Here is a 12,362-nt window from a genome sequence, read left to right as displayed (position 1 = left end):
GGCGGGAGTTCGTCGAGATGGTCGTGCAAGCCGGCACGGGGGTGGGAATAGTGCTCTTCAGCGTCTTCTACAGGGAAGCTGTCGGGTAAGTTATTTCCGCTAGCAGATAAGAATAGCGTTGTCTACCTCGAACACGAGACAAACAGAATATTGGCATAGTTTTAATTTTCAAATTTCATGAGGATTTAATCGACGCGCGATGGATGCTTTGGAGGATGCTTTTCAGCATTTTTAATTTGGAATTGTTATATATATTTGTTTTTTGGCGTCTTTGATTATAAGAGGAAGCTTGGAATTATAAATATCTTGCAATACTCATCGTCTACTTCGAAAGTGATGCAAGTGAAATATTGACATAATTTGAACTTGGTAGAAATTTAATTGGCGCACTGTATCTTTGATTACGAGGGAAAATTTAGAATTATAAATTTTATAATGTTGTACCTATAAGTTGACATTTTGTTGGTAGCAATATGTTTGGAATTTCGTCGAAGACAAACAGATCGTTTAAGTAAACATTGAATATTTACGATATTTACAATATAATTAATTTTGATTTCATTAAAATCAAAATATTAAAAAAGCAAGTATTGGATTGTATCATAAATTTGTTCTGTTTCTATATCTACTGTGTAAACGAAGAACAGAACGTTGAATAAATGTTAGAAGCTGACAGAATAACTGAGACAAGATACAAAGTAGTATATGGAATAATAATCAATTATGATACATAGTAATTACGCGTATAGACACGCAGGTAGAATACATCATTGTTGAAACAGGAAAATGGAATTTGGACGCGTATGATCAGACAAGTAGAACAGTCGCGTATCAGATCTGACGGGGCCAACTGAATAACTACGTTAGCCCAATAAGTAGGATAGATACATATCTGGACGGGCAAATAGAACACCTCCGTGTCTGGTCGTCCAAGTAGAATGGGATTGAATGTAATCAGACAAGTAGAGCAGTTCGCTATAACACGTGTGACAATATTCATATCTGATCAAACAAATATACAATATTATCATATTTAAAAATAAACTGATATCAAACAATTTCATATTTGATCAAGAAATTAACAATTCTCTTTGTTTAATTAAACATTACCTTCATATAATTTAAAAAATAGAAAGCGTAATATCATCTGATATGAATAAATTATCGAATGATATAATTTCATATTTGTTTAACAAATTAACAATTTTTATATTGAATTAAATATTGAAGTTAATTCCACTTAATTAAACGAATGATAAATAAACTAACCAGTATAACAAATCCGCATTTATTCATCAAATGAACAATTTTCTGTATAATTAAACATTAAGTCTCTATTTAATTAAACAAATAAGGAACGAATATATAACGTATGTTTAATTAGCCATAAAGACACACACATAAAGATTGTCAAAATAATTTCACATTCATTCGTTAAATCAATAACTTTTCTCAAAATAATAAGGATAATATCTAGACTATATAGATAGCTATGCAAATTCAAATTTGTTGCGATCATAAGTGAAAATCTGACTGAAACCTCGGCAAAGATTTCTTTTACCTATTAAATGTATTATAACGAATTATCTACGCTGAATATTTTATTTATTTTTGCTTATTATGCACGCTCTGCGTATTTTTCCACCTTTAGATTATTAATAATAAAAATAATTAATAATGAAATAACAAAATTCACATGCAGTAAAGCGTAAAGGAACGCAAGAAAATTATAATAGGAACGCAATTATCACTCCATCAAGTATTTCAATACCGATCATCTCGCTCCAATAGCTCCAATACAATCGAACGAGACAAATCAATCGATTTAAAACGAGACTACCAATCTTATTGCGTGATATCACATTTCCATTTAGCGAACAGTTTGAGCATTTTATCGACAACGAATAATTTTTCCATCGACCATGACCGATTATTATTCAAACGATTTTCTGCTGCGTGCTATTGAAACGAAGGAAACACGAAAATCGTACAGAGGTGTCTATTAAGTATCGACACGCAACGACGAGCAACGTAAATTGCGGCCAATAAAATTCCTCTGAAGATCGTATAAAGGTTTTTTGCGATGTCCATCTGTTGAAAACGCCAGACAGATTGGAATCTAGGTGGACGTAGAGATAATTGCACGTCCAATTTTCTCGATGCTGGTATCGTCTCGAACAAATGGAATAGTTCGTTCATTCGAACGTCGATCACAACTGTATAACATATCCTCTAATCTTTTCAATTTGTTTAGATATTCCACGATCGACGAATGGATTGATTTCGAATAGTGTTATAATTGATCTATACTTTTGTCTCTATACGTTTGAACTTTTTGAAATTAATTTTATTTTAAAGTTACATTTATCTCGATCGAAAGGTATTTATTGAAATCCATGAAATACAAGGCTAGAGAATTATTTATTCTATATTTTAATAAAATTCGGTATTCACCAATTTTGTGAAAATTTCGATTATTGGTTCATTCGATCGAATCTCTTCCAATGTTAAACTTTTTCGTAACAATGTATTATATATTTCTAAAACGATTAAAAAATACTTATATTTTTCGAATTGAAAGGATTTTATAGTTATTTAAGAATTTATTTAAAAATATGAAAGGTGTCAGGCATAATTTATATTATAATATTACTCGTAGTTGTTTGAAAATTGTTAAAAAATTCAGGAATATTTATTATAATTCATCGTTGTAGAATAAGTCAAACATTTGTACGTATACTGTTTGTAAATGCTGGTGAATAGAAGGGAATTCCGAGTGTCTGAGCTTGAAGTGGTCTTACTATGCTTAAAGACCATGTTCATTTGCCATAATTAAAGCAATACTACTCTCTGAATCAAATATGATCGTGTTCTACTTTTGTAACCGTGTAATTTTCTCGTTATATCAAGAATTTCGCTGACCTGGCTAGATACGAACCTTTTTCACTTCCTCGAACACCCTAATCATGTATGCGTGCACATGCATATTTTCTCGTTTTCAAATATGAAAAATTCTCTCTTCGTAATATTTTATAAACAAAATACCGGGTAATGTTTTCCGCAGCATTACCGTGTATTGTATTTTCAGGTTTTTATCAAAATTGAGTTCTCTTCGTAAAATTATAATAATTCTACTTCAAAATTAGATTTTTGTAAAATTCTGATATGATTTTTCATTGAACGCGCTCCAATTTCATTCAAATTCTGAACTCCTTTCTCATTCTTTATTTATTTTTTTCTTAATTGTTTTGGACAATATTGCCACAGTTGTCGCTAAAATATTATTTTCATTAAGATTCTTAAGAGTCCCACATTTTTCCTTTTCCACTTCTATTTTCCTAATGTAGTTGTTCTATCTTTAATTAAATCAAATTAATTACTCTCGGTAATATTCAATATCTTAAATAAACCAAAATTAATTACCTTGCATAATATTGCCACAAACGTCTTCAAAATTTTAATTTCACTGAAATTACTCGAATTCCGAAAATTTCGAATTGAACAAGTTCCGAATTTGGTAAGTCACAGGATTTTCTGAACAGATTTCTAAATAATCAGAATTCAGAGAACAAGCAGTTAAGATGATACATCCTGATTCGACTGAACCGCAAGCATGGATTGTGCTTAATCTCGAAAACCCAAGAAGGAAAGTTGGTCGGAACGCGAATTACTTTTCCCACTGTTCTTAATTGTGTTAATGGATCGATCACACTTTCCGGCCGAATATTAAGCGGCGATGACGAACGAAGAAATAGCCCGTTTGGAATGCTTTTAATTAAACGAACGAAGGAGAAGATCGTAAATTCAGCGTGGGACAGTGCTCATAATTAAATCTCGAGCGGAGTAATTCGAGGGTAAAAGTCGAAGTTGGGAACGCCAGAATCTAGTTTGGCAGATAAATTCATTTCGAAGGATTTGCTTTGACGTTCAAACGCTCTTAACTTGGCCTCTGTCTTTTCATTCTTCATTCCTCAAATACAAACACTTGCACACAGGTTTTCGTGTGCTTTATGAGATATCTTCTGAGAAGAAATCAATTAATATATTAGGTTGTCTGAAATGTTTCTTTCGTTTTATGAGGAAATAATAAGTGCACCATGTTTTTTGTTTTATATTAGTTTATTGAATTATACACGAATATAATAATAGAAGTAGAACGAAATGGATCACACATAGTTCGATAAAATAATATAAAACAGAAATTGTTGTTCATCTATTATCACCTTATGATGCGAAAGAAACATTTCGGACAAGCTAATGCATGTAAGTTCACGATACATAAGTTTTTAATTACAATAATAATTTTTAAGACGATATTATAATTGTGAGACAATTGTTCAAGAAGAGAAATTTGGAATTTAATTTTTTATGTTTTAAGCTACTTTCTAAAAAAACGTAAATCCATGTAGGTTCATAATTGGTTTTATAAATAATGTTGTAGGAGTTGAAATTGGAAGAGAATTTTTTCAGAGAAGCAATTTGGCAAGATCGATTTTCATCAATCTACGTTTCCAGTTTTTAATTCCCAAAATATAAATAGTTCGATGATTTTCGTTTAATGGGTATTCAAGTGTTTTATAAATGACGCTCACCAGCGATTGAAACAGGTCGAGATAAGCGAACTCATATATTACGCGCTATATTACTTTGTGGTGGTATGAAAAAAATATTTACCGAAAACATATAAATGAAAATTCTTCATTCACGATGATACGAAAAATATTTTTCAATCGAGAAAATTGAATCCTCCCGTCGAGTTGAAATTTTGATAAAACAGAGTGTGCACATGGTTTCGATGCAGTAAAATTTTCACTCAAGTATCAAAAACTCAATAGAATTTTTATTACTCGTAATAACTGCACGTGATAATTTTCGGGAAATAAAATTCTCGACAAATTTTCAGCGCAGAAGTTCGCTAATCCCTAAAAATATTCTCACTGAGAATTCAAAAGCAATGAGAATTTTATCAAGAGAAAGGAAAATGAGTGAACAGCTGACGGAAATCCTGGAATCGGCAAATGACTTGTTGCATCGTTAAGATAGCCTAATCGTCAGAGATGAGACGCGACTCCTCGCCATTTGCCAGCGGACTAATGCTTTTCCCGGATCCAGACAAATGATCCATGGGTCGCAGGCGAATCCACTGCATTGCAGGTGCGTGGTACCGAGTACCTTCATGCGAAAATAATCCAGATACAAACTCGATTTCGAAACTACTACTACTTTTTTTTTCAATTATTTATTAATAACCCTTTTTTGCAAGCAAACAATACTAATCTTACTACGACTTTACTACAACTATTCTTTCAATTATTTATTAATAACCCTTTTTTGCAAGCAAATAATACTAATCTTGTTAAAAGAAACAGAAACTACAGAAGAGAAGCTACATGTTTATGTACTGAAGGAAATTAATTATGTTAATAATATTTGTATCAAATTTATGTGAAACATATCTTTTTAAGTATTTTGAAACTACGTTGTTTCTAACAGCACGTAATTTAATCACAAAATTACGAATGAAATTATATTCGTTATGATCATTGCGACCATATAGATGCAACAAAACATGATAATGATAAGATCAGTTTTAGAAGTTAGTATGTAGTATTTAAAAAATATAGGTCATGTTGCAAACCTTGACGTTATGTACTTATATATTAATATAACGTAACGTTATATTTAAATAGAAAGTTGGTAATCAATTGAATTGTATTAACTATATTGTACATAGTGCACGTACACTAATCTTTGTTAAGGAACTTAGGAAAGATTCAAAAATTTTGAAAGTAATTGCAAAAACGAATTAAAAGTGTACGATTGATATGGAATAATTGAAAAAATATATAATTGATGTAAAAGTAATTTATAGATAATTTGATATGATAATTTACCAAAACCTATAGTCCATATAAAATAATAAAAGGAAACATATCATTGATATAAAAATGCATAATTAAATAGAAGAAGTGAATAATTTTATACAATGTTGTATAGAAACGTGAAATCGCTCGATCAATTTATTCATAGTGAGTCTATTATGCCACTTTACGAACTATAGACTTAGCCAGCGCTTCGTCTGTAGAAATTTCAGAAGTCTACTAGAAATTTTTCCATAGTGCGGGCACACTTGTACGATCATTAAATAAATGATAACAGAGTATCGAACGAACTCGAAATTACGAAATTAGAGACGAAACTCGATTGTTATTAGCTCGCGTACCACGAACCAAGCACGCCAAACGTTCGTTCTGTTTAGGAAATTGTAGGAAATGAAATCGTATCGTTCGTAGCCTGTACGCTCTGCTTGCCGCTAATTGAACGAATTCGCATTCGCCTCGTTGTCAGAATATTTAGGGAACCGTGTAACCTACGCGAGATTGCAACGGTTACCAGTGAATTTTATTTCGCGAAGCTTGTTCGAATATTAAAAAGCCTGGTGAACATACCGCTGCAATAATTAATACCCGTAACTCGTTCATCATTTTCATTTTTCTTTTGCAAGTTTTTTTCTAAAACTTTTGTACGGTTGAACGTAGGTAATGCAATTAATTTTATTATCAAGTTGTTAATTAAATTAATATAATGCTATTCATAATGGTCTAATGATATTAAATTATATTAATATTTATTAACTTTTAAATTGGAAAACAACGTAATCTATATTTATTAGTATAACGTGTTTTATTCAGAAATAAATTATTTTTCTGTTTTATTATTATCTCTGTGGTCAGTTCGAATGTCTCGATATTATTCATAATTATTAACTTCTTTTATGTTTAGAGTTATCTTCTTGTTTTATCGTCGCAACAATTAGTTTGCCACATAATTTTTTTATGTTCTTTATTACGACAATTCAGCAACTGATTTCTCTTCCAAATAAGAAAAAAAACATAAAACAAATGTGGTGGATATTTTGAATTATTTTACTAAATTTTTATGGCACATAAATTAACATTCTTTAAATGTTACATTACATTTGTAATATTTATTACACTAGCGTAAAATCATTTATTTGTAATAGTTATTATCAAATATTCATACTCAGTAATCAAAAAATAAAAATGACTAATCTCCAATCTTCGAATCCAATTGAAAATCTTCTACCCCTTACACTTTCCTTCGGAAATAAAATTTCGATTACAGAAGATCAGTAAAAGATATCCATAGCCGAAAAACAATTTATAAAAATTACCATTTTCAAATCTGCGAATCAAAGCAAAAGCTTCTTACCGCTTATGTTTCCCTTCATCCTGAAAACATAAAATTCCATTTATAGGGGACAAATTACATTCCCATGAGAAACACCCGAACCAATTTTCTCCGGAAAAAGATCATTTTTTCCATGAGCCATTCTCGCGATATCCAGCCGTAAGCTGCCTTGAACGACATTTCATCGATCGGCTAACACCGTGATTGGTTCGATCATTGATTGATGGACCGTCGAATGGCGATTGATTGATGGCGGCTGGCCTTTCGCTAGAGTCTCTGTATCATTTGGACGTTTGGTAACTTGTGCGTGGTTTCAGACGTGCAATACATCGATTAATGTTCTTTTTTTCTTCTTTTTTTTTTCTTGGTACAGTAACACGTTGAATAGTAGCCAGCGGAGTTATAGGCCAGAGAGTTAGATTTATCGGATGCGTGGGACTATTGCGCGAAAAATCGCGTGGGCGTGTTGCCCTTGGTTACATGGAAGTGCGTGGGCGTCGAAGTCCACGCACGTTCCGTGGAAACATCTGCGTAACTCTTACAGACGTAACGTTTTATTGTACCGCTGATTCGCGCGATGCAATTCTTTAACAGAATTTTCCTATTGGCAAAGCTTATTATTTATTGGTAGTTTAGAGGAAGTTTTGTTCCCATTTTGCGAAAACTATTTCATTGTGTCGAGAAACGGTTGCTTTGGAATTTTGTAAGTCCAAATTAGGTTGATGATTATGAATATAAAGTGTTATTCTTTGTTAGAAGTTTGTAAGATGAACAGAAGAAAGTTGGTTCCTTTTTCGCGAAAAGCGTTTTATTCTTTCGAGTTCGTAATTCTTACTTGGTTCCTTCTTGTTAGTAATTTGGCAAGTAAGCAGAAGTAACCTGGTTTCCTTTCTGCGGAAAGTATTTTATTCTATCCTTTTTAAGATTATTATTCTTGTCCTAGGTTGCTTCTCAAACTGAATTATTTCGTCTTAAATGTCACAGATAGTTAAACATGTACATCCTAGTTATAACTTAGGGAATTATTATCGAAACAACATCTTAGTATGTTGATAGTAGAAAAGAATGTACAATAAAAATAGTACGAAAGAAACTCATCCTGCAATTGAAACAGCTACAGAATTAATTACCAGTCATTGTAACAGAATGTTAATCAGAGTGAAACAAATATTCCAAAGTACCAAATAATCCCATTTCCGTGTATTTCCACTGTACGGCATTCCGACTTTTCACCCTCAAATACTCAAATAACCAAATCAAAAGGACTGCAATCTACCTGAACAAAAACCTCCCTTAAACACAGTAGCCACCTTCAGTGAAACATTTCCAAGAACAGACATTAAAGCAGGATTTAGTGACATGATTCGTTAGCAGGTATAAAAAAGGAGAAACAAGGGGAGAGTTTAATTGCGTTCCGTGTAACCGAGATGATGAAACCATTAAACAGGCGAGCATGTACACGTGCTTGAGACCAGGCTGCATCGTCAGCCAGTGGTATAAGCACGGTATTAACGCGACACGTGTTACGCGTACGGAGTACAGTCAGCCGTGTTTGCCAGGCGATCGTAATACCTCGTCACCTGTTATTTATTGTGCCTGTAACAAAGCAGTAAGGCGATACGTTCTCTTCGTACGAGGAAATACGCGTGCCAGAGAGAGAATAAAGGGGTTCGTATTCGACGAAACGTGTAGGAACGTCGTAAACGTCGGCTGACGGTTAGCCTGCGACTTTCACTCGGCAATAAGCGACGAATAAAGATGGTTATTGTTCGTGGCTGACATGCAAGAACGCGTCGAAGGAACGACAGTGAACATCGCGTTCCTTTAAAACGTTCCTCCGTCATGCACGAGGATTTTATTCTCAAAGAGGTTTTTATTTGTGCGCGATGTTATGTGGACGTTGGAAAATTTGCTTATTGGAATTGCAGGTAAATAAATTATATTTTATTACTTCGTATTAATTTATTTTATTATCGATTAGGTTTCAGAGATACGAATTTTAACGTAAATTCGAATGTTTTGCCGGAAAGGCTGCGTGAAATAATCCCTTTGGCATTTTAAATTCCCGTGCGAGTTTTGACATTTCACTCGTGAATCCGTTTAAGCTTGTGAATTTTAAAATACGAATCTTTCAGTTGTTTAAATTGATATTTCCAATATTACAAATTCGTGTATGTATCTCGCGGTATACACGTTCGTACGAGTTTCGAAGAATCGCTCAAGGGAACTATTTTGAAAGCATATCTTTGTATCTACAAATATATCTTTTTCATCGTTTGAATGGAAAATTCCGATACTACAAGCTTACGTACGTGTTCCGAAATTTCGTTTTAATTGATTGCTTTGCAATTCTACGCGTTCGCGTATGTTTCGTAAAATTGTTCGAGTAAAATTATTAAATAACTGTTTCGACGTTATAAATCCAAATGTGAATTCTTTTATCGCTACATAATCAAAATTGATTCGCATACACTAACGAACAAATACCAAAATAATTAACTGGAAAAGAAACTGGCACAACATCGTAAATCTGCTCTTATTTGTCCGATAAAGTAGAAAGGATGTGCAATTACAGGACGTCTGAGTAATTAAACGAAACGAAGACATGCGCCAATAAGCAGTTTCATTTAAAATTCAAGAGCGCGTTTTCCCTGCCGTATCTAGTACGGATAAGTATACCGGATAAGTAGTACAGGTATACCTGTATACGGGCAAGTAGAAGAGGTCAACATCTGTGCAAGTAAAGCGGTAATGTACCGACAGGCGAAGAGAATAATCCCGTATCGAGTCAAACACGATCTACATCCACCTGACCTGGCAGGATATAGTCTCGCATGGGGTTCTATGACGCTTGTAGATTGTACATATGTACATATGTACGTATTCAAACGACGTTCTAGACTTTGTAAACAGAATATTCGCGTATTTCGACGAGCAAGTAGAATAAGTTCGCTCGTGGACGGATAAATATGTATCAGGTCTTATCAAATTATTAGAATCTTTCAGATATTATTCAAATATCTTTATTTTAATATTAATATATTAATATCGATGAAAGATTCGTCGTGAGACTATTTACAATTGTTATTTTTCATTGTTTGCATTATTACATTGAAATTTGGTTTTTCGTAGATTTTTAAGATTAGAACTTTTATATTTTTTGTTTTTTATAGTTTACATTAGTATTCTTTATAATAATGTTATTATGATAATTAATACGCTAAAGATTCGTCATAATTAGACCGAGGGCTTTCATGCATTTATGGGAAATTAGGAAATGGAAAATTATGTAGACTGTACGTAATATGAAAAAATATACATTTCATGTAATATAAATATACATATCATAAAGATAATATGTGATACATGAAACAATTTTCACGTTGTATGAAAATATACAAGATATCCAAAATATAATATGTGACAGGTAGAACCATTTTCTATTATATTTTCGAAAATATGAATTTCCATAAAAATCCGTCATTTTAGTCATAAGATTTTTTATATTCTATGTTTCATTATTTACATTATTATTTTTTGTAATAATACATTATCCTCCTAACTGAATCTAAATTTTTATATATTTTGTTCCTTTGTTATTTATGAAAACGACGAACAATAACAAATAATTTATTTTTATGAACGATCATGTTGAAAACTTAAGTTTCCAAGTTTACATTTCGGAGATCAATTCTTTACGAAAACGTCCAAACAAGAGCTTTATTCGATCAGAACTTTTGATCGGAGTAAACTTTCCAAGAAAAGTGCCCCTATTCTTCTTTCCCCATTGAGGAATAACTTTCTTCTTAACGTATTGGGAACTTCTTCTTAATCTAAATTTTTGTACCACTCTACCGTAAAAGTCATCGATAACAACCTGATTGGTTTATTAAGAGCGAAAACTTATCTGCGATTCTTAAAAACTATATTTTAATTAGAAAATACCATCAAGTTGAGAATTGTCGTCGTTATTTTGCAAAATACGTAAAAATTCCGAAAATTCCAAGAATTCTCCAAATAATTAGAAGAAAAAGATGAATTAACACCGAGAGAAATGGGCGGTTCGTTGTATCCTATTAATGAATCTGTAAATTATTCTCATTAACAAATATAATTACTTACGATGTTTTGATTCTTTTTAATTTAATCCCAAACCTTTTCTAAAATATATTTGAAACGAATATTAGCAAGCAGGAACTCTAATATTCGCAGCATTTAAAATGAAGATATTAAATGTCTAGTGGCTAAAAATACACATTAGAAAAATAGCAATACAACGAGTCAATAAATTCATACGACCTAATCGTTAGAAGTTTACTTAAAAAAGAATAATCTACAAGATAATAAATTCATATTGTCTAATCGTTAAAAATATACTCTGCGTTCTTTAATTACAAACGTACATTTAATGAAACAAGTAGAACAACTAATTTGCAAACCGAATAAATTGCACATCTTCACGCGCAAGTAGTACGAGTCCATACATCATCAGACAAGTACAAAATTCTGTTTCTCGTTTAAGTAACACGTCCATCGAGTCAAACAGACATCACAAGTGCCATTATTTATCGTAACGTGTTCGAAAAACACGAAAAAGACAATCGAAAACGTTTCTTCCGTTTAAAAAGAAAAGAAAGAAACGAAGAAATCTCCCTTGTCATAAAATTACAAACGATTCACGGTTTAATGTCTCGCTGAAACAAAAGCGTGTAAGACTCGCTGAAGTTGGACTTTACAGGCGACAGTTGCGGCGAAACGTCGCGTTATGAAGTTTGCGGTCGCTTCCAGTGAACGACGAAACAGAAACTTTCTCTGTTCGGTGAATGTTGAGAGTCTGCGAATCCATGCGTAATTTCGCCTTTTCTTAATTAAGGATTCCTCTTTCACTGGCCACATTCTAACGAATTCACGCTCCCGAGAATGAGAATATGAAACTATGAACAATTTTCTCTCTCTGGGTATAATGAAATTTATTCCTTTTTATGTGGCTTTTTATTTAGTAAGAGCCTTTGAATATATCAGGTGTATACGAAAGTAATGACCGTGTTTCTTGTTGCTACCGACTTAAAGTTAGCGGCTGTTGCTTTCGTATACGCTTAATATGTAGCTATTGGGTTGGCAACTAAGTGATTGCGGATTTTGTCATTAGA

General features: G+C 32.5%; 1 protein-coding gene across 2 annotated transcripts in view; it reads left to right on the top strand.

Annotated features, from left to right (window-relative positions):
* Positions 1-12,362, top strand: part of LOC100741952 (monocarboxylate transporter 10-like) — a 102,121-nt gene that overhangs the window by 76,634 nt on the left and 13,125 nt on the right. The window contains exon 7 of one of the 2 annotated variants that reach the window (XM_033323261.1): positions 9-85. In XM_033323261.1, the coding sequence (XP_033179152.1) occupies positions 9-85 (77 nt within the window). The remainder of the gene's footprint in view (positions 1-8; positions 86-12,362) is intronic. The other variant, XM_033323262.1, reaches the window with a different exon arrangement.

This window comes from Bombus impatiens, unplaced genomic scaffold (genome assembly GCF_000188095.3).
Source record: "Bombus impatiens unplaced genomic scaffold, BIMP_2.2 scf_0882, whole genome shotgun sequence".
NCBI lineage: Eukaryota > Metazoa > Arthropoda > Insecta > Hymenoptera > Apidae > Bombus > Bombus impatiens.
This window is presented reverse-complemented; position numbering and strand designations above follow the sequence as displayed.